We start from the raw sequence: 27,508 nt of genomic DNA, 5'->3' as shown, positions 1-27,508 counted from the left end.
CGAAATAACTGGATTAATGTGTTCTAATTATAACCGGTTAAAATTCACATAAAAGTTGCTGGTCAATGGAAATAAAATATGTAATTGCAAGGGATTTGGCTTTCTGAAAGAATTTATTAAATAATAAAACTCAAGCAGTGGGTTATATGTTAATGGAACTAGTGGTCCCAATGCGATGAATGGCTTATTAATAGAACGGCAAATATGTTAATCCAAAAACAAAAGTTTGATATAAAACAATGTTTTTAAATATAAATCCACCTCGCGTGGCTTGTGTGCTCGCTTAGCCAGGAGTGTGCATTAGCTAAGTGTAGTTTGGACAACAACCACTTTGAACTGGTATCGATAATTCAGATGTATATTTATCGATAAGCTAACAATGCCTATAATGAATGGTCTTATTCGATATGCAAGATGTTTTTAAATATATAAATACAAAAAAATATATAGTTTTTCCAAAATTCCAGGTGTATATTTCGAATCGGACAATGTGAATGGTATATTCATGTGCATAAACTGATGTATGAAGAACATTCCCCGAAAACATCGAATGGCAAGTCATCGGCTACTATCGAAACCAAAACGCCGATAGTGCCTAGCAACCACCACCACTCCACCCGATACATCGATATCATCGCTAGTGGCTAACCCAGCTCTGAAAGGGAAGCAAGACACCTAAAACCAGCAACAAAATGCGCAGCGCGGAAACACAGGCGGCGTGTTAAATAAAATAATAATATAAAGTCGGTGCAGCTGGCCGTGTGTGGCCGCTGGAAAAACGGGAAAGGCGTTAACACAGTGCTTTTTATTTAGCATTTTCTCCGTTTCGCCCGTGTCTGTGTATGCGTGTGCTGCGTGCGTGAGTGTGTTTTTTTTTCCTCATTTGGTGTGTGCTTTTTTTTTTGTACACTGCGGAGACGCGCTCTTTTTTGTGGCAGACGGGCGGAAAAGATGAAAAACCGCAGAGAGAGCTGCAAAAATTGAAAGGAAAATGTGAAAAGTTTGTTAATTGATCGAGTTCGAAATGAAAGTATAGAAAAAGGAGCAGCGGCGGCGGCAGCAGCAATAACAACAACAACAACGAGTAACGAAAAACGGCAAAAAATTTTTTGTTTGCCTCGTATCGCTCTCTCTCACTCTCTCTCCCGCTGCGTGTGTGCGTGAGTGTGTGTGTGCGCGTCACATATCGACGTCCCTCTCTTGCCACCGACAACAACAACAAATACGAAACGAAGAAAGGAAAGAAAAAGGGGAATAAAGTGAAACATGTTTTTCTGTGGCAACAGCAACAACAAAAACAACATGAGCGGCAGCTGCAACTATCGGCAACAACAACAGCACCAGTAGCATAAAACATGTGTGGAATAACTGCAGCGAAATTAATAAAGTCCAAAGCCTGGAAATAAAGTAACCAAAAGGGAAAACGACGAAAATCAAATGTAAGTAAGCCTTTTTATGCTTCTGTTTTTGCTGTTTGGTTAGGTTGAAAAAAGAGAGAGCAGAAAGAGAGTCGAAACTCAAGCGTCCAGCATTATACAGCGTGCTGTTAGGCGTTAACAGCGTGGCTGTTAGGCGCCCAGCAGGCAAGCCAATTGGACTTGCCGGCATTTTAAAGTCCAATTGGATTGTGTCCATTAGTTCTGAAATTTGATGTTTTTCAGTTAAATATGGTTTTACATTATTTATTGGACTTATTTACATTTAAATTAGTCTTTTGGCAATCTGGCTTATTATTTTAGACCGCAGTCTCATTAAATTCACATGCATTCTTGCGAAAAGGACATTAAATTCGTTGGATTATACAAGAAAAAGAATATTAGTCCGAGTTGTCTATTCGCTTTATGGATCATCCAGATTCAAAACTCTTATCAAGTTCTAAGTAGTCTTTTTACAAAGGTGCGCTGAGCAAACTATTAAATTGACATGATATCTACGATTTAATATATTGGTTTGGTTGTTTTTGCAACTGCCTAATTAAATATGCTTGAAGTGTTAATTGAGGATTTTAAAATTATAATTCAATTTATACGTTTTCCATCAATTTGCTCTCTTCTATCGCTCTCACTCGTTTTCTCTCGTTCGCTGCGCGCGCCCTCTCTCTCCTTCTCACTCTCTTCCGTTTCGAGTTTCAAGAAGCGACGCCAAAATAGCAATAAAAACAACAACGACGCAACAGCGCCGCAAAAGGTGGCAACCCTGCTGCCGTTGCACTTTTTACACCCAACCGCCCACCATTTTTCCGAAAAACGAATACAAAAGGGAAAAGGAGGAAAAATCCAAACAGCTGGCAGCATCGCATTGGCAGCTGTGATTTTCCCTTCGCTTTTCCGCTGGACAACATGGGTTTTCCACTCTATCTATCTCCTCTTCTATTCCCCTTCCACTCTCCGTCTCCTCTTCGCGATCGTGTTTCGTTGCGACTTGGCCTTGCACTCGTTTCCTTTGCCTATCCCATTGTTATTGTTTATTTCGCAAGAATTACGACACTGCCTGGCGAATTTGTTGGTAAACAATTGTGTATTGGGGCAGCTACAGTAATCACTAGCTGGGTGGAACCACTTTTGTATATGGCTATGAAACCATTAATGAAGGCATTTGTACCTGAAAGCTGTTTAATACGATCTTAAAAGTGAGAAATAGATAACAGGAAAAACAGAATGTACAACTCGCAGATAGGTAATATTTAATATTTAAGCACGAAACAAGCTTATACCCTCAAACTCGTAACTCTTATCTAAATAGAGCATTTAATTCGCAACGATTATAAAAACAGAATTGTAGATGTAGCAGATATCTCCCATCAATACAGGGAGCGCATTGGATAGAACGAGTGATCCCCGTACAGGGAAGGTTCTCGATAGCGATCCATCCCCTTCAGCAGCTTTTCCCGCCGCAATCGCTGTTGCTGCCGTCGGCGCTGCCTGTAGAGTTCCAGGAGGGCGTTGCATGTGTTGCTATCGAGGGCGTGGCCACACCCATCTTGGGGCCTTGGAACGGGAGCCGCCGTGGGTGTGGGCAGCAAAATGCCGGCGGTGACCTTTTGCTTGGCCTCCACGGCGGCGGATGCGGCACGACAGGCCGCCTCCCTTACCTGCTCGTACTCCGACCTGGCTTGGGCCACCTGTCGGGCCAGTCGGTCACCGCGCGCCTTCGCCGCCGCCAGCATTTGGCTCTTCTCCTCGAGATCCCCGTTCGACTGCTCCATTAGGCCGTCCAGGTCCGACAAAGTGCCCCTCGTCTGCTCCACCAGGGCCCTGAAATCATACAATACAAATGAAAGCATCAAATCGATATGTTCTCGTTGGGATTTATACCTGAATGATGCGGCTTGAAGCTCCGCTGCTTTGGCCACCGCACAGGCGGCATCCACGTTTGTCTCACTGACCTCCAGCGAGGAGCTCACCTGCTCCACCACCGCCTCGGCCTCCCGGATCTCCCTGGCGTAGTTGTCCACTATGGCCAGCTTACCCTCGAGCACGGCATCGGCGGCACGGGCGGCGCAGATGGCCTTGTCGGCCAGCTGCATCTTCACCTGCCGCGATGCATCCATGGCGGCCGCAGCCTGTGCATCATTGGCGGCCTTGGCCACCTGGGCGGCATTCTGGGCAATGTGGGTGGCCTTCAGTCGCGACTTGTTTGTGTCGCTTTCACTGGAGTCATAGTTATTCCTATCTCTATTCCTGTCGTTGTCCCGATCCTTGTCTCTGTCTCTGTCCCTGTTCCCATTTCTATCTCTATCCCTATCCCTTTCCCCATACCTATTCCTATCCCAATCCCGTTCTCGATCCCCATCCCTATCCCTATCGCAATCTCTATCTTTTTCTCGATCCCGATCCCGATCCTTGTCGCATTTCTCCCTGTTTTCACATCCAGATGGGTAGGACGATCGTGTTGTGCATCCCAGAAGTGGCGGTGGCTCCATTGTGGCCGCCGCACTGCCATCCCCTTCGCAGTTGAGCTCCTCGGGGAATATATCATCGTTGGCGTTGTCCAGATAGCCGTCCAGGTAGGAGTTGTATCCGTAGTAGGGCAGGTCGAAGCTCATCGCATGGACACTCAATATGCGGAGGCTAATCAGAAGCACGGTATATGGTGGAAATATATTCATTTTGGATACGGAATTTGAGGGAAGTGACGCAGGCTGCTGCTTTAAGATCTGTTTAAAACTATATATCATATAGATTTTGTTGGGTTTGTAGTATTTTGGTATATAGTATCAGTTTAATTGATGCTTGAACCCCTTTAGTTTCCTTAACCTATTGGTGCGGAAAGGGCACTTGTTTGCCCTTTAACGATTTTTTAATTGAGCAAAGTGGTTGCCTCATACTTTTACGCCAGCGTTATTCCCATTTTCCATTTTCCATTTTCCTGGAGGATTAATGGCTGTCAGAACGATGGGTAATTAGCAGCTCTGTTGGCAGCTTTCACACCTTTCTCCCTTCGCCCATTGCATTGCAAATGCGATACCAAGAATATTTCATTAGTGCCAAATTGCGGCGCAATTGCGACACTGACGCAGCCAACTAACTCGCTAAGTAAGTAACTAACTAAGCGACTAACTAGCTGACTGACTAGCTGACACGTGTGGCCAGCGGAGAAAGGGGGGAAAGTGAGTGGAGTGGGTGGTTTGGGTGGTTTTGGGAAAGGCTGCACTTTATCACAACAAACCAGATGCCAAGCACGTGCTGCCATTTGTTTTGGTTATTATTATTCTTGATTCAAGTCCAGTAATCAGTGCAGCCAAACAAATAAGTGTGCGAAAAACAGAGACCATGAATGCAGTTAATGGGCGTTGGGGAAAACCCGTTGGCGTAAGTAATATTAACAATTGCAACGATCTGTAGATACAGTACAACTTGCTTCATAATTCTATATTTCCCTTTCTCATTTACGGGCTTAACCATTATTGTTATCTCATTCAGCGGGCTTTTATTGAATAAACGAAACAACAAAATTTACTTATATTTATTTGGTGAAAGAATTCAAATGTGTTCTATGCCCTCGCTATAAAATTTTCGAAGAGTTTTAAATTAAATTACGCATAAAAGTCAGGAAATATGTGCTATCCGCATAATTAATGTCAGACTCAAGATGAGTTATCAAACTGAAATTCCAGAGATGCAGTGAATAAAAACATTTTTCGGGCCACATATTTATTAAGTGAAATTCATGCCGGCCATTCTGTTCCTTTGTTATATACTACATAGTACATAGTATCGTAATTGTAGTCTTCTCTTTCTTCTTTTTGTTGTTGTTGTTGTTGTTGTTCTGGTTCTTCCTGCATTCATTATCATTGTTGTTGTTGACTGGAGACGGGTGATTGGCGACTGCAGTCTGCTTGTGAAACTGAAATTTTCAATGCCAGTGTCAAAGCTGCGACGTCATCCGTCATCAATGAATGCGCAGTTTTCAATTACCATACAAAACAGCCAGTACGACGGCTCTACAGTAGCGGAAATGGGGAATGATACCGCCAGGTTGTTTATAGGAAAGTGAGAAAGTATAGAAAGTAGCAGAACGAACTACTGTTTACAAGGCAAGTTGTCGAAAACCCAATAGCATTCCACTCAATTAACAGTCTGCATGGGCGATCCATGTGCCTTATGAGAAAACTAGTTCTCATGTGATCCTAAATACATACATATGTATATAGAATACTATGTGGGGTATCGTTATCAGTGCTATCTACATGTCAAAAAGATTATGTGCAATGATTCTTTGTAAAACAAACCAAATACTCATTTTATGTTCTTTCTGATTTATAGAAAAGTAAATATAATCATTGCCAAAATGATTTATATTTTATTACACCTTGCTTGATACATTTATGCATATTATACATGATCTTGAGAGATCACTTAAACAACTTTATGAAAGGTTCTTTTTAAATTGCCGCTTGTTGTCTTTTGTATTTTCGCTTGCCACTTGTTAATGTTTATATTTTTTATTTGCACATTTTTGCGCTATTGCGTATTGAGCAAAAATCAACTTTATTAACTGACCTTGTGTGTGGCCATGTGCCCCAGTGTGTGTGTGTGTGTGTCTGTGTGTTTGTGTAAGCGAGATGGCAACAAAGCTCTGCGACTGCGCCGCTCACTTCACTTCATTTCGGTTCATTTCAGTTCACTACGTTATTTCATTTCAGTTCATTTCGCTTCAGTTTTGGCGAAGGCAAAATCGGTCATTGAACTTTGAACCACGTCGAGCGAAACAAAAAAAAGAAAAATAAATAAGACAGCAAAAAAAAAATAATAAAACAGCAGCAAAAATAAATATAATAATAAACTTAGCCAGCCAGCCATCGGCATTTACATTCTTCGCTCTTCTCTCCGCTCTTCTTCGCTTTCGATTCTTCTCTATCTACGCACTTGGCCAGTGGGTGCGAGCGGGACGGGGATTGGGCTCAGGGGGTGAGTGCGGAGAAAGAAAGCATAAATTCTTCGCCTTTCTCTGCACAAGCTTCCATTGAAAAAGTGCTTTCAAAAGCGCAAAAACCGTTTTGATGTCGCTGTCGTCCAATTGTAGTTGCTGCCACAGTAGTACTTCGTTAACTGGCTTCAAATGGAAAATGGAATCCAAAGACTTGCATCCTAGTTGATTATGATTTGCAACTCCCTTGTACGATTTGTAGGCTACAATAAGAGAGATAGCTAATCTCCACGTAATTGACCTCCAGATTTGAGATAAAACCATATTACTTGAGCAGTGCACAGTTGGATTCCAAGTTATGGAAGTCGTGCCGTACTAATTCCTTGCCAAATTCCCTTAGCTCTTCTCGTTCTTGGCTAATCAGCGATACTAATGAATACAGAAGAAGCGGAAAACGCCTACAAGGTATTTTTAGTAGACACCTAGAAAATCTGGAGCACGCACATAGCCAAATAAGTTTGTATATGTACATATGCGCAGACGTGTGAGTACACGCCGTATTAATAACAAAACGTTTTCTTTCCTTTTTTTTTTCGGGCGTCGCCACATGTTGCACTAAAATAAAATCAAGTCCAAAAAAGAAACAAAAATACAGGAAAACAACGCTGTTGCAGAAATATGATTTATTTCAATTATTAGTTTAGTAACAGCATTTAATGTGCACGCAAATTGAATTAAACAAAACGAGCGCAAATGGGAAAAGTCACACGAACGATTTGGGTCACCACATGACGTGCTCATCCCCTCTCCACCACCCACCCGCCCGCTTCTCCTTCTTTATCTTCTTCTTCTTCCCATTCTGCGGTGGGTGGCTGTGGTGGGTGGACAGCGGAGAAAGACGAAAGCGAGAAGAAAGAAGAAAGAGAGCGCGAGCGGCAGGGCGACCACACATACATACATGTGTACATGTGTATTTCCACCACACGTACATACATATATTGGCGCAGTCCGACAGACAGACAGACAGCCAAGCCAAGCGATTCTGACGTCAAACGGCCGCCGCCGATCATAAAGTTGTATTTTTTATGCCCCCGCTACAGTGGCTACTCGCTAAGTTGGGCTGCTAATAGAGATTTTCGGTAAAACTCATTGGATGCTTCACATTTAAGAAACGATATCATTTTGATCTTTATCTTATGTTGTTGATTTTTTGATATTTATATAAAAAAGCAATGCAAAATTGTATCACACTCTAAAATAAAGTAATCTAAGTGCCAACCAAACTGACAGCGTATCTCTAGTTTTGCATATCTCTTAGATGAAATCGTTGATAACAATTAAAGTTTGTATTGGCGATTGATGCCTGTAGTAGTGGTAGGAATCTTAATGTGGAATTTTTAGTATTTTTCCCAGAAGTTGGGGGAGTAGACTGCGATCCAATTGCGGAGATATTCGTAGACCACCCAGCCGCGGGACAGGGTTGCCAGCTGCAACCAAAGATCAAAAATTAGCTGCCTAACGTTTCTCTCAGTGCGCCTCACTTTTCTACTCGATTGTTTTGTGTGTTTGTGTTTGTGTGGGAGTGCGTGGGTGTGTGTCGTTATTGCAGCTATTTATTGCTGCTTTTTGCCGATTTCGTGTTGGCCCAAAAATAAACGATGAAGCATGCAAAAAACTGGCTGCTGCCGCCCGCGCTAAAAATAAACGCAATAGTAAATAAATAACGATCCCCGGACATCGGCGGATGGGGGGACACATTGCAGAAAAGTGTGAAAAGTCAAATGAACATGAACTGATAATAATAATGATAACGCAAAAGCCATTCGATCGCTGATCATCGATCGTCGATCACAGTTGACAACAACGGGTTAACACTCGTCAGCCACATGATCTGCAAAGATCCGCATCCGCACACTGCGAATCCCTTGCTTACTTATTAGTCACAAAGTGCAGGCAGGAGTGACGCATTTGTTTCTACTTTTATTTATTTATTTATTTTTTTGTTTTTTTGTACTGATTCCGATTCTGATTCACGCCAGGAGAATCATTATCGGGCTGCAGTTTTCCTGCTTTTTGTATCCCGTTCTGTGGATTTTGCTGATTTGGGAACTGGTTTTCTTCTGTTTTGCCGGTAAAATGTGTGAATAATTTCTGCAGAAATGCGAAAAAAAAACACAAATACAGTAGCGGTAGAATAGCTTGCCCATAAAATATTATTTTAATTCTGCTAATTTTGTTTTGTTTTTTATAGTTTTCTGTATGGTTTGCATAGTTTTCTGCAAAACATTTTGACAGAATTATTAATTAGAATTATTATTGTACTTTAATAACTTTGTTGTGTAGCCTTTGGCCCTATAATAGTGACCGCAGCTGTACAATTGTGCATTTATTTTGCTGCTGTTGTTTATTATCCCTTTTTTGCGCCGCGAGGCAGAACAAGAAATTAAGGGAGGGGTGGCAACCCTGGTCGCCTGCTGGTCAATTCCATTTGCTTGGCAACAAAGTCGCGAAATGCCGACAGAAGAGCAACAACAACAACATCAAAAACAAAGCAACAATAAAAAGTAGCAAACAGCGCACCTCTAAACGCTAATAAACGCCACTTTCACCGCAGCATAGGCAACAACAGCATTTTTCCCGTGTGTGTTTTATTTTGTTTAGCTAATTAAAATATTTGCTCACGTATATCGTGTGTTGTGTGGGGTTAATCGACATTTGTAATTAAAATGCACACCAAATTTTTCGCCTTGACAACAGAGTCGAAAACGAGTAATCGAAATCGAAATCGAACTTGAAACAGCTGTCACTCCACGGTGCGTATGTGTGTGTGTTTGTGTGCGAGTGCAATGTCAGAGGTGGGAGTGTGTGTGTATGTATTAGAGGCGGCGCCCCGGCAGAAGAAAAAAAAAACAACAACGAAAAAAGCCAAGCCACACGTTGAACTTGCGCGCTCTCTCGCTCGCACACAGACGCATGCTTTTTGCGTCGCGTGTCGTTCGTTCACCTGCCAAAGAGAGCGAGAGCGGCAAAGAGAAAGAGAGAGAGAGTTGGAACAGCAAGCTTAATAACATCGCGTTAACAGAGGCAGAGAGAGCGCTAGATTGTTATTATTTATTATTTTTATTTGCGCCGTACGCTTCAAACCTTATCCGACTCCCCAATTCATTCACATATATATTTAACTATAAGTAATTATAATTCAATTAGTTAATTAAACAAACGTCTTCTCTTTTCATTGCAGCAAGCAACAACTCAAACAAAAACAACATCAGTAGCAGTAGCAGCAGAAGCAGCAGCAGCAGCAGTACAGTTTTGTAAACAAAGCGAGGCGACAATTATTTACCATTATCAAATGTAAAAGGAAATACAAAAATAATAAAGTGCTTGTGAAATGTTTATGCAAAATGTTGAGCATAGCCGAAACCAAAAATTACCATAAAACCAAAAGTACACTAACTTGAGAAAATCGATAGATTTTAGGTAAAAAATCGATAAACAGAAGAAAAAAACCTAACGGCAGATCGCAAAAGTTTTTGCTTTCTTCTCAGATTTCCCCGTGCGTCTGTGTGCGTGTGCGTTCGCATTCGCGTGTGTGTGTGTGTTTTGTTTTCATTAGAGCACACACACACGCCCCGTTGTGTGGGAGTGTGTGTAATTGCAATGTTGAACGTTAAATAAACGGAAAGAGAAATAACAATAATAATAGCAGCAGCAGCAGGAGAAACGTGTTTTTGTTTTGTTTGTTTCATAAATGTTTGACAATTACACTGTAAAAAAAAAACGAAAGTAATTCATAGCAAGCGCAGACAAAAGGTAAAGCAAATTCGACAAAAGACTTGAAACTTGTGTTCATAATTTTAAACAAACAACAAAAAGTATTCGACCCATTTAAAAATATATACGAAAAAATATATATTAACCAATACCACATACATAAATCTATATTAACTGGTACTCACGAAAAGAAATTCAAACAAAAATAATAATGCAACAACAACGACACAAACGATAACGAAAAGAATGCAAAATAAACTATTTAATTTATAGAAAACTACAAAACACAAGCAACCAAAATCAGAAACAAAAACACAATTTCAAACTATCCAAATCAGATGAACAAATAACACAACATATTTATACATCTATATAAATATATATAAGCAAGAGTATATGTATGTCCAGTACATATAGCGTAGTACATAGGAGCCAACAAACCAAGTAACGATTCATTAATCAGCGCAAAACCAACAAACATCAGCCCCATGTATAGACTAGAGGATACGAATAGCGGCGGCGTTATGGATAAGAATAAACAGAAACGTAAGTATATCTGCAGATCCTTCTCTAAAAAACACAGGATCCGCTTCAAAAACTGCCAAATATTCCATCAACTTTTCACTAATGTTAGCCAGTTCTTTTTGGTAGAAGTATATCCATCGAATTTATACAGTGCCAGTGTAGTGTATATTTAAGTTAGTTTTCATTGAAATATAGATAGTATTTCGTGGGAATTGAATATTTGTAGAATGAGGGGTGTAAATCAAATAAAATGAACCCATTTTGCAAATACCTTTGACATTCCAAGAAAAAAAGGGTGTTAATTATATAGTATTACAGCTGTAACGATAGTGCACTATTTACTTTTCAAATAAATCAGTTAAATTTAACTGATTTCGATTGCTGTGCATGTTCTGCAATACTGCTACGCAAATGGGGCATATCACCGATAATAATAATAAATATAAGGGCTCAGGTGCAATTTTAAATAATGGCCATATTTCGAACCGCTAATTTCGGCTGCCTTACCCCACCGATTCCACTGCTATTGCACCGTGTGTTCATTTCGTGTTCAGGCGAGTAATGCAACAATGTCACTCCATTCATCCAGTAAATAGTGTGTCAACTGTTTGCTTATCACTCAACCGTCACCAACCGTCTGTATTTGCTCCAATCCGTACAGTTTTGAAAAACCCGTGAGTGCGGGACTTCCCCATTATTTGCCAAATATGTCGAGACTTTAGTATCCGATTAGCCGGCGCCATCTGTTCATAAAGTTGTCAAGTGGAGGGCCACTCCACTCCACTCCATCAGTAACTGCAGTTGCCGCCGACACCACCTCTTCAACGTCTCGTCGTGAGTCACCTGCTCCGGATGCCATTGCCATCGCCATCGCAATTGCAATTGCAATTGCAATCGTCATCGTCAACGTAACGCTGCCCCTCCGCCCAATGTGTAATTATCGATGGAGGTTGTTGGTAGTGGCCCGATCCCCCCCATTCCTGGCCCAAGATGCAAGTGGCAAGTGGCAAGCAAAAGGTGGCGGGGAGCGAACGCAAAATGTCGTCAACTATTTTTATTTTTCGCCGCGACGCGACAGACAAACGAACATGAGAACTTTGGGGCGAAGATCCCACATTGGGTACAGAGGATCGGATCGGATCAGATGGGAGGGGATGAGATGGGATGGGATCCCTATAAATAGAGGGGCTGGTGGCTACGCTCCTGCGAATTTTTCGAGGGGCCCCGAACTCATTAATCATTGAACTCTTTCATCGATTGGCAAGCGTTCAATTCGTTTATAAAAGCAAATAATTTTATAATTGCTTCTGCAAAATGGAAAACACAAATTAGTTTGGCGTGTGGACAGACATTAACATAACTTTAAAGAACACAAGTTTATAATTATTTCGATTTGAAAAAGTTTCAAAACTGTTTGGCTTATTTGGCATTTTAGTCTCGAAAGCGATTTTAAATTTTTAGTGATAACTCAAGCAGTTATACAGTTTTGTAACGCACTGCATTATGTACACACACTTTTTGCCTGGGGTTAATTACATTTTATTTTAATTTCACATTTCGTTTGCTTTGTTTTGATTTCCTTGACTTGACGACGACGCAAATGCCGAAACAAAGAAATGCATACATACTATGTATATTTGTATATCTGCGCGCACGAGACAAGTGCGAGCACTTTCCCATCAACCCACCCACCGTTCCCCCATTTTCCCCACCCTCTTTCACTTCACTACGCTACATGTCATTATTGAAATGCCATTATCTACGAAAAGCGGAACTCCCGCTTTTAAAAAACAGTTGTGATAAAAAACAAAAAGCCAGCCAGAAAAGTGCTTGTAAAAACAACAATGGGGGAAAACAACTAAGAAAACAGATTTATTCATTTGTGATTAACCAAGTAATTGCAAGTAACTCTTTGATCACCTATGATCAATACAGAGTTACTGAAAGGCATGATTCATATGCACCGTAGTAATTTACCCAACACTGTTTCAATCAATTGAGCTGTTCCAACACTAGGGATGTTCAACTCTGACTTTCATTGACTTCTTACCCCAAAAGAGCTTCGTGTTCCCCTTCACTCAAATGCAATTGTGCAACACTGAACGAGTGTAGTGTAAACATACGCATTCCGATGCCAGATCGCCGGGCATCCCCTACTTTTGCTTCATTATCATTACCACGCCGAGATCGTGATCGTGATGATCGTTGCAATCTCGCTATCGCCGCTCGGTTCGTTCGTGCGATCGGCAGAAGTGCAGCAAAAAAGTGCACAAAGTGTACACTGAGTGAAATGAAAGAGCAGCCAGAAAACACGGTTGTTCCGTATAAATAAAGCAGACGACAAAAACGACGAGTGGCAATCTTTGGGGACAGAACTGGGGGAACAAAAACTGAGGCAGTTTGCGCTGAATTTTCACGCGACGCAGATCGCGCTTCGCCAAGCCAGATCCATTCAAATGGATCTTAAATTACTTAAATAAACTACATAAAAACGGGGAAAACCTAAACAAAATAAGCATATATTTTTGATTGAAAAAAGCAAGCGGATAGTGCGAGTGACAGTGCGAGTGCGAGTTATGTCGACGGCTCTAGTTTATTGGCAGTCAATGAATGGCGGCGATTCGGTTGACAAGGCCACCACGGATTGGGCGCCATTTGTCGTTGGTGCAGCATCTGGTGGCAGTTTCAGTAGCAGCACCATCACCAGCAGCAGCTTGAACCACCATCCACACAACGGCCACCACAATCACCATCATCCGCCTCATTACATCAATTATTTGGCGCAAATTGGCTGCCAGCATCGTGTCAGAAATTGGCCAACAAATGGCAATCAGGAGGCGGATGACGACGACGGCGACGATGGCCATCAGATCATCTCTAAATGCCTGCCCAAAAGTGCCTGGAATACGGTGTTGTTGGATGGGGATCGAAATCGGGATAGAGATCGGGTCAATGGCAATCTGCTTGGGGTTCAGGGAACAACATCATCCTCATCGAGGAGGGAGGCGGAACAAACACTCCCTTATAATAGTAAGCTTATTGGATAAAACAGAGGATGTTAGTTGGTGGTTGCTGAGTGCCAGTTCATTTAATTCCTTTCTTATTTGCCTTTAAAACGGATTGATAGAATTTACCACACCATGTTTTATTTCCCTTGTCAAAAGATCAACCTGATCTTATGTGTTAAAATCTCCGCTCTGATTGCATTTCTCTTGCCACCTGTTTTTGGAAATTCTGAGCTGTTAGAATATCAAATATCTCGGTTTATTATTGAAAACCCAGCTGCTGCCTCTTACAGGTTTTCGCCCCCAAACCCCCCACAGCCCCTGCACGATTTTAGTTGCTGTTTTTTTTCTCTTGTTTATAACGTTGGGTCTATTTTTGTTGCACAAGCCACCAGCAGCCAGCAAGCGAAGAGCAAAACAAAAAGAGTGAGCATGTGAAATGGTCATAGGAACTTGGGAAATAGAATCTACAAACGGCAGAATTATGTATCTGTGCCTGCATATTGTGTAATAATTTCGTTTTAGTTCCGTCTGGTTCTAAAATTAAGGTGGATCTTCTTTTTACCATTTCTGACTGCCAATGCACAGGAAAAAAAATGATAGAAAAAGTTCAGAAAACAAATGAAATGATTTAAATAGTTTTTTACAAGGCAGCAACTTTAGCTTAGTTGTATACCAATTCAGGTTGGTTTTTTAAATACTTAACTACTAATTTTAGAAGGAATTGCATCTTAAGTTAAAAAAAAAACGAATGACTCCGGGATTTATAACATCTTAAATGGGAATTGGCAGTGTTTTCCCTGCTGCTGTTTTTTTTTTTATTTTTTGCGGTGTGTGCATACTTGCCGCCCTTCCCGTTGCTTTTATTATCGTTTTGGCAACTCTCGACGCTGACGTAGTCAGGTGTGCGAGAAAACAGGTGCATTTCGCAGAGGAGCGGTGTCCGAGCGATCCGGTCAATGAACCAGCACAAACACGGCGCACACCAAAAGGCAAAGGCAGCAGGCAGATGCAGCTAAATAATTATATACACATTTATTTTGTATAATTTCCGCCGATATCTGATACCATCTCTGATCACTGTCTTACTCTCTCTCTCTTTCTCTCTGTCTCTTTTGCTCTAGTGTCCGCTTATGGGTCCAGCGGGGGCAGCGTCGCCGTCGACGCCGCGCAGGGCAGCGGAAGTGGGGGCGGAAGACAGCGCCACGCCCCCCTCTACGGGCGATTCGTCGACGCAGAGGATCTGCCTGCCACGCACCGGGATGTCATGCACCATGTGAGTACTGTTTAACCCTTTTCTTTAAACTAAAACATGCATTTAAATGAAAAGAACCTGATAATCGTAGAAATTGTAGGGAGAATAACCTGTACCTTAAGAAAAGAGAATAGTATTCAAGAAAGTAGATAAACTAGATGTTAAGAAATAACCCAGAAGTACTTTGAGCGAAACGTGTAAAAGTTAGGGTCACTTTGGTGAATGTTTTCCCATGCTCCACTTAAATAAAAAGTTGCAATTAGAAAGGTTTATGGAGCATTTGCGAAAGACTTCAGCAGAACAATGAAAGGTACTTTTCAGGACTGGCTTTGCCATTCACAATTACGTACGGCCATTAAGACTACGTATTTATGTTTATTACACAGTTTTGCAACCGCGTTTAAAATGTTGTTTTTTTTTTCAGACTTTAGAGATTGTTTTCAAAACGTAAATGACTGGTATTTATGATTTGCACGGTTCGGGTTACAGGGCTTCTGGGCTTTGGGTTACTTAGCTGACCACCACTGTACTTCTTGTTACCCATTAACCAGCAGCTTGAGTATTAATCTCTCCATCCATCTCATCCCACAGCATTCTAGTCCCTCGTCTTCGTCGGAGGTGCGCGCCATGCAGGCCCGGATTCCCAACCACTTTCGGGAGCCCGCCTCGGGACCTTTGCGCAAGCTGAGTGTCGATCTGATAAAGACCTACAAGCACATCAACGAGGTAAGTCTGGCAAATGTTAATCTACCACTACAACAACACATTATTAGGATCCATAAGGATATTTAATCATAAAATCCGGTGTTTATCGAGATTTATCCTTATGATTTCTGTTTCTATTTCTATCAGCATTTTGTTGTAATTCTATTGAGTAATTGGTATGGCATAATTTGCATGGCATCTTGTCATTTGATTTTTCCATCTATCCTGATTGAGTTCATGAACCTAATGAGCTTATAAATCAAACTGTTGGTGTTCTTGTTTTCTGCAAAACTGCGAAGGAACCTTGGCATCCAACCCGAATTCTTTCTTCTTTTTATTTACGCTCATATGACGATCGGAATTTTTGTCGGGGGCTTTTCTCGTCTTGTGGCTTTTTTTTTTTTTTTGGCTGTCTGACTATCTGCTGACAGAGGATATTTGTGGCGTTGAGCTGGGCTAAAGATACGTTTGTCCTTGACCCGCTCGTGGGGTCAATTTCCCCCGGCACCGCCACCGCCCCCACAGCCGCCCATTTGCAGTTGGCTTCGATTGACGTCGTCTGCCGCCTCGGTTGACAACAGCCGAAAAAATAAAAGGAGCATAAATGCTACACGCAACTGTCTCGGTTCTCCTGCCAAGTTCCCAAATTTCTCAACAAGAACAAGAACGTCCCCCCGAATAACTAATACTTGCTTCTTTTGATGGCCTCTCATGGAAACTGTCAAATGACGCTATGACAGAATGCCGCCGACCTAAATCGGTGATTATGCGCCTTTTGTGGGTGGGGCGATTGTCGCATGCCTCATAAAAATGTTAATATTTCACGCACTTTGAGTTCATACGAGTTGCACGCAACTTTTCCCCAAAAACCCTCCGCTTTCTGACTAAATTGAGAATATATATACATTAGGAAATCTGTACTGCATATTTAAGTAGGTATTACAACTTTTTCGAAATGTTTCCTTTTGTCTTTAGTAAGTATCTTTCTTAAGTATAATCAATTTAAAGCATGCTTTTCAAAATCTTTTATATCAAAAGTCAAACATATTGATGTTGGTCAATTAGAGTTCTGCAGTTGACCGATTTGACAGCTAGCGATGTTGCAAGTATTGGAATTTGACAGGTGCTCTCGAGCAGTTGGAGTGCTTTTGACAGAAGTTACAGTTACAGTTACATTTGCAGTTGGCAGTTTGGGCTGTTGGATATGCCGTAATATTGCAAATGCCTTTTCGCTGCCGCTTTGTATGCTACAGTTTTCGATTTCCAGAGAGTGGGGCTCTCTTTCTCTGCCTCTGTCTCTGTCTCTTGTTTCCTCTCGCAACGTGGCGCTATCTCACTCCCACCACCGCCAACTTGCCGCGTTAGCAACAACTTTTTTCACTAAGCTGCAGCCTTTTTTCCCCCGTTAAAGAGAAATTGTGGTGGGGAAAAAGAGACTGCGAGAGAGAGTGTGGTAAAAATGGGGAGAGGATTTTCTCTTTTTTTATTTTTATGCTCGGCGTCGCCCTCTTTTGGCATTTTTTTATTTGCCGGTCCTGGCTCTCATTGTCGCGATTTCCCCATCTTCCCACTTTGTGTTTACATTTGTCGTTGGTGAAGTGGAAGTAACGGGATTACTTGCAACTAGCCAATAGAATCCAATTATCTTTACTTCTATTTTTGGAAATTTTGTATGTTTAAAGTTGATCTCTTTGGTGCATACAAAAATTAAAAAATTGTATTTAAATATATTAAATTATTAGTTTATAAAATATATAATAATATTAATTTACTTAATTGCAGGTTTACTATGCGAAAAAGAAACGTCGTGCCCAGCAGACGCAAGGAGACGACGACTCATCTAACAAAAAGGAGCGAAAACTTTATAACGACGGCTACGACGACGATAATCACGATTATATAATCAAGAATGGCGAAAAGTTTTTGGATCGCTACGAGATCGACTCTCTGATCGGTGAGTGGAAATCAAATATGTCTAAATTTTGCTCATTTATTTACTAAATATGCTTTCCAAATCTCCGCAGGCAAAGGCAGCTTTGGCCAGGTGGTGAAGGCTTACGACCACGAGGAGCAGTGCCACGTGGCGATCAAGATAATTAAGAATAAGAAACCGTTCCTAAACCAGGCACAGATCGAGGTCAAGTTGCTCGAGATGATGAACCGGGCGGATGCCGAAAACAAATACTACATCGGTATGTAAATCTATATATATGCATATACATATATATTATTATCAATGTATATACCGTATTTAATCGATTTAAAACCATTCGATCCGCAGTTAAGCTCAAGCGGCACTTCATGTGGCGCAACCACCTGTGCCTGGTGTTCGAGCTGCTCTCATACAACCTGTACGACCTGCTGCGGAACACCAACTTCCGGGGCGTTTCGCTGAACCTCACGCGCAAGTTCGCCCAGCAGCTGTGCACCGCACTGCTCTTCCTCAGCACCCCCGAACTGAACATAATTCACTGTGATTTGAAGCCCGAGAACATCCTGCTGTGCAACCCGAAGCGCTCGGCGATCAAGATCGTTGACTTTGGCAGCTCCTGCCAGTTGGGACAGCGGGTAAATGTTGAAGTAGAGTTCTTAATATCTGCACTAGAAACTAAACAATGCACTCCTTGTATACCCACAGATCTACCACTACATCCAGTCGCGCTTCTACCGCTCGCCGGAGGTGCTGCTTGGCATCCAGTATGACCTGGCCATCGATATGTGGTCACTGGGCTGCATCTTGGTCGAGATGCACACCGGCGAGCCGCTATTCTCCGGCTGCAACGAGGTGGACCAGATGAACAAGATCGTTGAGGTGCTGGGCATGCCGCCCAAGTATCTGCTCGACCAGGCGCACAAGACCCGCAAGTTCTTTGACAAGATCGTGGCCGATGGCTCCTATGTGCTGAAGAAGAATCAGAACGGCAGGAAGTACAAGCCACCAGGATCCCGCAAGCTTCACGACATCCTCGGAGTGGAAACAGGCGGCCCAGGGGGCAGGCGTCTCGATGAGCCAGGCCACTCCGTCTCGGACTATCTGAAGTTCAAGGATCTGATACTGCGCATGCTCGACTTTGACCCCAAGACACGGGTCACGCCCTACTATGCCCTGCAGCACAACTTCTTCAAGCGCACGGCAGACGAGGCAACCAACACGAGCGGCGCGGGCGCCACAGCGAACGCAGGAGCCGGTGGCTCCGGATCCAGCGGAGCTGGAGGCTCCAGTGGCGGAGGCGGCGGCCTAGGAACGAGCAATAGCAGTAGCGGTGCGGTCTCCTCATCCAGTGCAGCGGCTCCTACGGCGGCGACAGCAGCTGCCACTGCCGCAGGATCCTCCGGTTCGGGTTCAAGTGTCGGCGGGGGATCCTCCGCAGCGCAGCAACAGCAGGCGATGCCGTTGCCCTTGCCGCTTCCTTTGCCACTGCCGTTGCCACCACTCGCGGGTCCAGGCGGTGCGTCAGATGGCCAATGTCACGGTGAGTAGTAGTTGAACCCACTTAGAAACAATCCCCCAAAGCTTGGTTACTGGTTCGATTTCATGGCATACAAATAGGGTAGTACTTTGGAGGTTATTGATAAAGTCTGTGCTCAGAGCTTGGCATCTATGAAGATCCTTTATAGGATATTTAATACAAACAAATTGTTTCCCTCAGGAGACTACATTTCCAACGTAGTTTCATCAACTAACCATTGATATTAATACTTGTCCATGCTTAAAAAATACAAATTTCTATTCTCTAAATTGTCTAACTAAAATACTTCCTAATCTACTTGACATATGAGTTTTAAGATAAAGATATTGATGCCACGTTCTATTGCCGCAGAATACATTGAAACCCCAAAAGCCCTGGCCTTTAAAAATCGATACCAATGAGTTTTGTAGCTCCTGTCCCATAGAATTTTGCGTTTGTTGATTATGAATTTAATTTTTTGCGAGCTGCTTGCTTTGATGCAATAGCTCCGAGTTATGTGTTGTAGTTCGTAGCGAGTGGGTACTGTGTTTATGCGGGCGCCTGGTGGCAAACGCAGAATCGCAGTCTTCAGTTGCTGAATTTCGTGTGTGTTTTGTGTGTGTGTGCTATCAAAAAGCATTTATAATTTAGTTTTTAGCTGTGGACAAATTTGTACTTGAATATATATTGTTTGTATTAGGCAATTATGATTTCTATTCGCTACTTGATGATTACCATTTTGTTGCACTAGTCACCCTTAGCTATAAGAAGTGTTTCGTTTTATCTTTAGTTCGACGCATAGTGCGAATTTAATTAGTTGTACGAAACTAAAGTTTGTGATAAGTAGCAAGCAAGAATGCAAGCAATGATTGTGGTCCCTCATATAAAGATAAATTCCTTTCTTTTTCTATTCGAACACCTCGATCTCGATCTCTCGAATACAAATATGTGTCAAATAAAACCCATGCAAATTCAAATGATGCCAGCAGACGATCGCCGATGACCGGCAACAACTGCAGCCACATCTGCAGCAGCAACATCGACTGCGGCGGCAAACTCGAGGATGACACATCAGTAACCAGGGACATGCAGCACGCAGCATGCAACTGTGCAACTGTGCTACTGTGCTACTATGCAACGTGCAACGTGCAACTTTAGGAGCTGCTGCAACATGGTCATGTTATCCATTATCTAATAGCTAATGTGTTTTGTAAATATTCATGTATCTCTTTCACATAAGAACACACACACACTCTGTCTATCTCTTTCCACGCCTCTGTATCTCTCTCTTTCCCAAACGCCACGAAAAAACAAGAAGTGCATTTGTTATTTTTTTCCTATCAGAAGTAATGTGGCGCCTTCACAACTGATTCCAATAAACCGAGAATTTTTTTTTTAGAACTTAATATGTAATTTGTATCATGCTCACGCATTTTAAGCGCTCGGATGAAAAACAATCGTGTGTTAAGTGTTTAACGTTTTTTTTGTCAACTTAATACCGCAAAAATGTCTAAAGAGTAATTACCTAAGTCTAAGCATTTAGTGTCATAGAACTGTACGAAGAGTTGGCGAATACATAAGAATAATAATAAGAGGAATCCTTAACGACTTTCTTAATGACTGCCATACATATATACATACATTTAATATACATACATATATGCATAAGTACAGGTATATACAAGTTAAACGACACTGAGAAAAACAGCGAACGGCAGGGTTTCTCGTTGCAAATTATAATTTCTTTAAAAAAAATCAGATTTCAAATCTCGAGTGCTTGTAAGCATTTTTGACAATACCTACATTTGTTTGTAACTTTTGAAATCATCTATACAGATGGTTAAGGTTTCAGTTTTACTAAGCTTTTCTTACTTAAAAAAGAAAACACTGGACAATTTTTAGAATCATTTGAACTGTTTATTTCGCTTTCACTCAGCACCATTTAAGTAACAGTATGTTTTGAAAAAATAAAATAATAGAAAGAAACGCTAATCATCAGTGATCTTCCTTCAACCAAAATTCGAAGTTTCTGTAGTCGAGATAGGCAACCCTGCTGTTCAATCTTTGAAAATATTTAAGCGCGAAAAACGAAAATTTGAAAAAGCGATAATGGATCTCAGTGAAATATGCAAAATACGAAACACAAATCATAGTTTGTAAAAAGTATAAATCGAAAACGAAAATCGTAGACATGTAAAAACGAAACAAATTTCACAAGCAAAAAAGTGGTAAGGAAAAGAATCTGTTTAGTAACCAAAGTACATACACAAAAGTCAAGTAATGAGAACTTAATGGAAAACCCCAGTTTGTAATATAGACATAAATAGTTTTTTTTTTATCCCCAAATTATACCCGTTACTCGTGGAATAAAAGGGTATACTAAAATTCGTTGAAAAGTATGTATGTAAAGGGAAGAGTTTCCGGCCCTATACAGCATATATATTCTTAATCATCCGAATCGATCTGGCCGTGTTTGTCTGTCCGTATGAACGCCTCGATCTCGGGTCCTATAAAAGCTGGAAAGTTAGAAAGCAAAAATTATGCCTAATCATTCATATTTCAGAGACATAGACACAATTGTTTCCAAATGTCACACCCACGCCCAATTTCTACCGATATCTTAGAAACATGTTGAAATATTTCGTTTGCACTTCCACTAGCTGGGTAACGGGTATCTAATAGTCGGGAAACTCGACTGCAGCGTTCTCTCTTGTTTTAAACCTTTAATTGCCGTCGGATAATGTGTGGTAAAAGCAAATAATAATAGTTTTCTGTTCAATTCTTTCAAAGGAATATACGTTTTTATAAATTATGCCATCATAAATATAGATAATCTAACCAAATTGAACCCTGATTTAAACTTTAAGTGAATGCGGAAATTACTCGATCGAACGTACATAAATTAGTACTCTCTAAATAGCATAACGCATTATATTTGCTTTTACGACCCTTTTTGTGTGTGGTAAAACACTTCTTGGCATTAAAGGGATAACGTAACTGTGGCTTTCTCGCTCTCTTTCTCAAACTTTTGGGAATTACAGGGATTTCGTGTGACGAAACCTCAGCGAAGAAGGAGAGCGAGCGAGCAAGCGATAGCCGCTTTCTTTTGTGATAAAAACAACCGCAAAAAATAATTAACCCTATGAAGCCCCAACATTGCCGCAATCTTTAAAACGTTCGGGCCTTGTTACAAATAAAAAAAATAAATAAAAAACAGGCAAAAATGTTAAGCAACAAAGCTAATAGATACAAAAACACAATCTCAGAAATAAAACAGCGGTTAATATTTAAATATATGCATAACAGTTTTAATTGGATCGATTGATAAGCGATAACCGATATAGAAAGGGCGATAAATATCGATAAGCGTCAAATATGCGAAATACGAGTTGAAAACCAAACACAAATCATAGTTTGTAAAAATATAGGCATGTAAAAATAGCAGAAAAAAATTGGTAAATGAATAAATGAATGCGTTTTGTAAACCACAAGAAGTGAATAAGAAAGGAAATGAAACCGTATAGCAAGCATAACAAATTAAATCATTACGTACTAAAGAGAAGAACTTTAGCATTTAATAAATTAACATACATACATCTATATATAACACTTACGAGTAATTATGCGGAAAAACTCAATTAATTTTATTATACACAGACGAAAACGCAGACAGACAAACGGATACGAAATACATATAAAAGTAAAAAGTAAATATTTATTAAAATTAGAGGTTAGCCCCGAATAAAATGATCCCATGATCTATGAATTTAACAGCAACCAGAGAGACACTTAACGAAACTTGTGTAAAATACTAAAACCCGAGAAGCGAGTGTTATAGGTCGAGTAAGTTTAAAAGTCACCATACATACACACACATACATACACCCAGCAACACACTTAGGAGATGGCGAAGTATGCAATAAGAGCGATAACTTGATAACTTGAAAGATAACGATAACCAATTGTTATTTGGGCAGAGTTGCATTTTGGAAAGAAAGCGGAAATGAAAGCAAAAAGAAAGTGCAATAGCGGTAAAGAGAGACGGAAAATCGGGGAGACCATAATGCATTTTTTTTACGAAACAGTATTGCAATGATATGAAAAATATGAAATTCGAATTCAAACCAAATTAAAACCAAAAAAAAAAAAATGAAAACACAAAAAGCACTCACACATACACAGAAAACCGACAGACCGACACACATATGTATAAACATGCAACATGTGTGGCATTTATATGATATAAACATACAACAGCTGATGGTTTAAGTTGAATAAGTACGAGATAATTTATTAACGATTAATGAAACCGAAATGAAAACTTTACCAAAACCAAACCAGAAAAGGAATTCATACAAAAAACTAAACCAAACCAAAGCAAAAGATAAAAATTACAAAAAAAGTGAAAAAAAAAATCTTCAATAAAAACTTATGATATAATCAACAAAAAAGAGCGTGGGGTAGATTTGTTTAATGCTTGCGGGGCTCAAAGGATAACTTGAATCCTTGGAAAATACTACGGTTTTTTTGATAGCATTGTTATATGAGCTTAAATTATTTAATTAATTAAAATATTGTAAACAAATATCTGAAATTGTCGAGTTGAATGACCAAAGTGCTTAGTATTCTCCGAGGATAGCTAAGTTGTCCATGGGTTTTTCTAAGAAAGGACTATGAATATGAAACCTATCTAAAACCAAACATCTATCTCTATTGCAGGCCTGCTTATGCATGCGGCGGCGGCCAACGCGATGAACAACTTCTCCGCTCTGAGCCTGCAGCCTACCGCCCATGCGCCGCCATCGCTGGCCAATAGCCACCATAGCACCAACAGCCTGGGCAGCATGAATCACATCAGTCCCGGCAGCAGCAGCTGCAACAACAACATCGGCAGCAGCAGCAGCAACAACACACGCCACAGTCGTCTGTACGGCAGTAACATGGTCAACATGGTGGGCCACCACAACAGCGGCAGCAACAGCGGCAGCAGCAGCAGCAGCAACAACCACAACAGCATCAGCTATCCGCACGCCATGGAATGTGATCCGCCGCAGATGCCGCAAATGCCGCCACCGCCGCCCAACGGACATGGCAGGATGCGGGTGCCGGCGATAATGCAGCTGCAACCGAACAGCTTTGCGCCCAGTTCGGTGCCCTATTACGGCAACATGTCCTCGTCGTCGGTGGCTGCGGCGGCGGCAGCAGCTGCTGCTGCCTCGCACCTAATGATGACCGATTCGAGTGTGATTAGCGCCTCGGCGGCGGGCGGTGGCCAGGGCGGCGGGAATCCCGGCCAGAATCCGGTTCCGCCGTCAGCTGCCGCCTTTCTCTTCCCATCTCAGCCCGCCGGAACGCTCTATGGAACGTCGCTCGGCTCGCTGAGCGACCTGCCACTGCCGCTGCCTATGCCACTGCCCATGTCCGTGCCCCTGCAACTACCGCCCTCGTCGTCAACCGTCTCCGCAGGTTCAGCAGCAGTTGGATCTGGAGGAGTGGGTGTGGGTGCGGGTATGGGAGTCGGTGTGGTTGGTCAGAGGCGGCACATCAGCGGACCCGCCGCACAGGTGGGCATCTCTCAAAGTGTCGGCAGTGGCAGCAGCTCGGCCACCGGAGCCAGCAGCAGCGACGCCTCCTCGTCGTCGCCCATGGTGGGCGTTTGTGTTCAACAGAATCCTGTAGTTATACATTAGCATAAACTGGAAGAAAGCGACGAACGTTAGATGCCCGCTTAAAATACTACTTTTCACGCCCTTTGCCGCTCTCTGCTGCTATTTATTGCACCGCCACCAACACCTCCACCTCCACCGCCACCGCCACCGCCCGCCCTCAAACCAATGAACCACAAAATCACCAACGCAGCAGCACCCATAGGTGGTCAAGAATCGGGAGTCTTGTCGAGCATTTGAAATTCTACAGCGTACGTGGGGTATTCTTTGCAGAAGGGTACGCGTTTATAAGGTTCAGCTCTTAAATTAGTTGCGAACATATTTGTTTCTACACTTTTTTCCATGTATACATACTTTGTACGATGTATACGACGATTTAGACGAATAATTCTTTCTGTTATTTGTTGAAGCAATATTCTGTTTTATGTAATCAAGTTTAAAGTATATCATTCTAATACTCCCCTAGGAGCGTAAATCTTTTAATTTGCGATAATAATGTAACTCCGATTGGATAAATAGCGAAGACCCTTTGCTTGCCCAATTGAAACTGTTTTGTTTAAGGGGTAAGCTGAAAGTAGGCAGGTAATAGCCAACTTTGAGCTGTTCCTTTGAGCTTTTTTTTGGATCTTTGTGAGACAAGAAGCCCGATTAAGACCACTGCACCACAGACACATGCCCAAAATAAAAATACATTAACATTAACTAGCTGAAATTGACCCTCATTTCCCACGAAACACACGAAAAACTCACTCACCTACGGTTCTTACTGATTAGTCACTTCGAGCTCTCACCGCCGCGCCCACAGCACCGGCCACGCCCCCATTCGCCCGGGATTGAGGCGGGGATGCCGTGTGGGCGACTTGAAGGATTTGGCAGAGTTTATTTTTTTTACATGCTAGAACCTATTTTTTTTTTGGTCTAATTATAATGTTTAACTTTATGCTGTAACCGTAACGACATAATTTTACTTTATATAAACAAATCAAAATTAAACTTTATTTAATTGTTAATTTAAATTATGTAATTTTATTCAACGAGAAATCGCTAGTAATATAGAAAGCAAACAAATATGCTTAATTTAAGCAAAACTCAAATTCTTTTTATTGTACATGTGGGGGGCAATAGCAGCTAGAAACCAAATGGCAATGATTAGATCAGAACCTGTGCGCGATAGTGCTTCTGCAGCTTATTGGCCTTGCAGCCGAGCTTCATCTGCCACTTGGACTGGACGCGCTTCATCAGATGGATGTCGCGTGCCTTGCGGGCGGCGGACAGCTGCTGGGTTTGCGTCCAGCCCAGAGCCCGGTACTCGCTGAGCACGCGGTGCAGCTTGCGATCGGACTTATGGATGACCACGGCGCGCTCCGGGCGGAGTCGCTGCTTGTAGTAGCGGAGCAGGGAGCGATGGCCAATGACTGCGCCCGAGGGCAGCACCAGCTGATACTCATCGCCATCGAGCAGATCCGGCACCACCTCTTCGTCAATGTCCATGCCTTCATTCTGTGGCGGTTAAAGGATTTTCCAAGATTCAGTCAAGTTAACATACATAGGTTCCTGGGGGCTCCATGATATACTCACATTATCCGGATAACTGCTGCTGTAGTCGTAGTACTCGGCATACTCGGCCAGGGCCACGCCCTCGTGCAGCATCTGGCAGTGGCCCTTGTCGACCATGTGCTTGCGCACGGCGTCCAGGGAGTAGAAGGTCTTGCCGCGATCGTTGCAGAACAGGCAGATGAAGTAGTTGGCCACCTTCTCGCCCAAGTAGTACAGAAGGCCCTCGATGTCCGTGCAGAATTCGGTGTCCGGGATGAAGAACGAGTGCGCCACGGACATGTGCTTTAGGTTCTCCACCAAGTCCTCGCTGGCATGTGTACAGAACAGGCAGTCGCGCTCTGTCAACGGATTCTCGGGTATCTTGTCCCACTCATCGGAGTCCACCTGTAAAATAAAGTCTCGTTATAGAAAGCTGTATACATTGCAAAGGCGATAAACTAAAAGGCAGATTAATCCTTTCATAAGCAAGGTAAAGTCTTTGCGAGCTGTATTCACATAGCGCTCCTACCTCCTCCTCTTCAATGTCCTCGAAATCATCGTCGTCCTCGTCGACAAACTCCTCGTCGTCGTCGTCCGCCTTGGCCACACGCTCCGCGAAGGCCAGTCGACCCTTGCCAGCGGCTGCGGCGGCAAGGGCGGGATGGGGCCGCTGTTCCACGACGCTGCGCGTGCAAACGGATGCGGCGGTGCTGGCGCTGCCGCCACTGGCTGTCATCTGCTCGCGCTCAAAGCGGGCCAGCAGCTCCTTGTGCTTGCGACTGTTCAGGTGATTGTCGTGCGCCTTCTGGCTGGCGAATTGGCGCCTGCAGGCGTGGCAGTAGACACTCAGATTCTGCTCCTCCAGAGCTGCATCCGTGGCGCTGCGGGCGCTAAGCACGCGCTGCTGGAACTCCTCGGCGGTAACGGGCGGCAGCTGGGCCACCCTGCGCTTCAGATTGTAGCGATGCCAGTCGGTCTTGTAGTGATCCCGCTGCACATCCGCGCTGGCGAAGCGGGCATCGCAGTTCAGGCAGGTGAAGTGCGACATTGTGGCGCTGATTGGTTACTGGATGCGCTTGACTCGATGCGGCTGGCACTTTCTTTGGCACTCTGCAATTGCGTATTTCACAATGGAGACTAAGGCTGCTGAATCTGATAATGATGATTAACAAACAAAACCACGTTCTCGACAGTGTGACCAGCCGACTTCAACAACGGGACCAT

General features: G+C 42.5%; 3 protein-coding genes across 5 annotated transcripts; 1 reads left to right on the top strand and 2 right to left on the bottom strand.

Moving 5' to 3' along the window:
• The first annotated feature begins 631 nt into the window (after positions 1-631).
• LOC6525727 (serine/threonine-protein kinase minibrain) lies at positions 632-25,836 on the top strand. 3 transcript variants are annotated; one of them, XM_002101513.4, is made up of 9 exons: positions 632-1,439; positions 9,611-10,689; positions 14,798-14,949; positions 15,520-15,654; positions 17,416-17,587; positions 17,658-17,825; positions 17,915-18,201; positions 18,272-19,106; positions 23,802-25,836. In XM_002101513.4, exons 2-9 carry the CDS (start codon positions 10,632-10,634, stop codon positions 24,770-24,772), a joined length of 2,778 nt encoding a protein of 925 aa, XP_002101549.1. In that variant the 5' UTR covers positions 632-1,439; positions 9,611-10,631; the 3' UTR covers positions 24,773-25,836. The 3 variants fall into 3 exon arrangements, with proteins under 3 accessions (XP_002101549.1, XP_015046446.1, XP_015046447.1); XM_015190960.3 differs by lacking the exons at positions 632-1,439; positions 9,611-10,689 and adding an exon at positions 13,052-13,698; XM_015190961.3 differs by lacking the exons at positions 632-1,439; positions 9,611-10,689; positions 23,802-25,836 and adding exons at positions 13,063-13,698; positions 20,072-23,533.
• LOC6525728 (RNA-binding protein 25) lies at positions 2,731-8,593 on the bottom strand. The gene is made up of 2 exons (XM_039370102.2): positions 3,315-8,593; positions 2,731-3,254 (listed from the first exon to the last, which is right to left on the bottom strand). Exons 1-2 carry the CDS (start codon positions 4,175-4,177, stop codon positions 2,801-2,803), a joined length of 1,317 nt encoding a protein of 438 aa, XP_039226036.1. The 5' UTR covers positions 4,178-8,593; the 3' UTR covers positions 2,731-2,800.
• LOC6525726 (zinc finger protein 622) lies at positions 25,822-27,481 on the bottom strand. Its single transcript, XM_002101512.4, has 3 exons — positions 26,814-27,481; positions 26,327-26,689; positions 25,822-26,248 (listed from the first exon to the last, which is right to left on the bottom strand). Exons 1-3 carry the CDS (start codon positions 27,330-27,332, stop codon positions 25,898-25,900), a joined length of 1,233 nt encoding a protein of 410 aa, XP_002101548.1. The 5' UTR covers positions 27,333-27,481; the 3' UTR covers positions 25,822-25,897.
• Between the last annotated feature and the right edge of the window lie 27 nt (positions 27,482-27,508).

The sequence above is a fragment of the Drosophila yakuba genome, chromosome X, assembly GCF_016746365.2.
Source record: "Drosophila yakuba strain Tai18E2 chromosome X, Prin_Dyak_Tai18E2_2.1, whole genome shotgun sequence".
Taxonomy (NCBI): Eukaryota; Metazoa; Arthropoda; class Insecta; order Diptera; family Drosophilidae; genus Drosophila; species Drosophila yakuba.
Note: the sequence above shows the minus strand (reverse complement) of the source record. Positions and strands in the feature narration are given on the sequence as shown.

What these genes read in the sequence shown, in the direction of transcription:
- LOC6525728 (XM_039370102.2), bottom strand. Translation starts at nt 4,177, where the DNA reads ATGATATATAGTTTTAAACAGATCTTAAAGCAGCAGCCTGCGTCACTT. An exon ending in CTTCAAGCCGCATCATTCAG is followed by an intron (nt 3,255 to 3,314) that starts GTATAAATCCCA and finishes GTATGATTTCAG; the next exon opens with GGCCCTGGTGGAGCAGACGA.
- LOC6525727 (XM_015190960.3), top strand. Translation starts at nt 13,245, where the DNA reads ATGTCGACGGCTCTAGTTTATTGGCAGTCAATGAATGGCGGCGATTCG. An exon ending in ACCGGGATGTCATGCACCAT is followed by an intron (nt 14,950 to 15,519) that starts GTGAGTACTGTT and finishes CTCATCCCACAG; the next exon opens with CATTCTAGTCCCTCGTCTTC. An exon ending in CCTGCCAGTTGGGACAGCGG is followed by an intron (nt 18,202 to 18,271) that starts GTAAATGTTGAA and finishes GTATACCCACAG; the next exon opens with ATCTACCACTACATCCAGTC.
- LOC6525726 (XM_002101512.4), bottom strand. Translation starts at nt 27,332, where the DNA reads ATGTCGCACTTCACCTGCCTGAACTGCGATGCCCGCTTCGCCAGCGCG. An exon ending in AGGACATTGAAGAGGAGGAG is followed by an intron (nt 26,690 to 26,813) that starts GTAGGAGCGCTA and finishes TTTATTTTACAG; the next exon opens with GTGGACTCCGATGAGTGGGA. An exon ending in GCAGCAGTTATCCGGATAAT is followed by an intron (nt 26,249 to 26,326) that starts GTGAGTATATCA and finishes TAACCGCCACAG; the next exon opens with AATGAAGGCATGGACATTGA.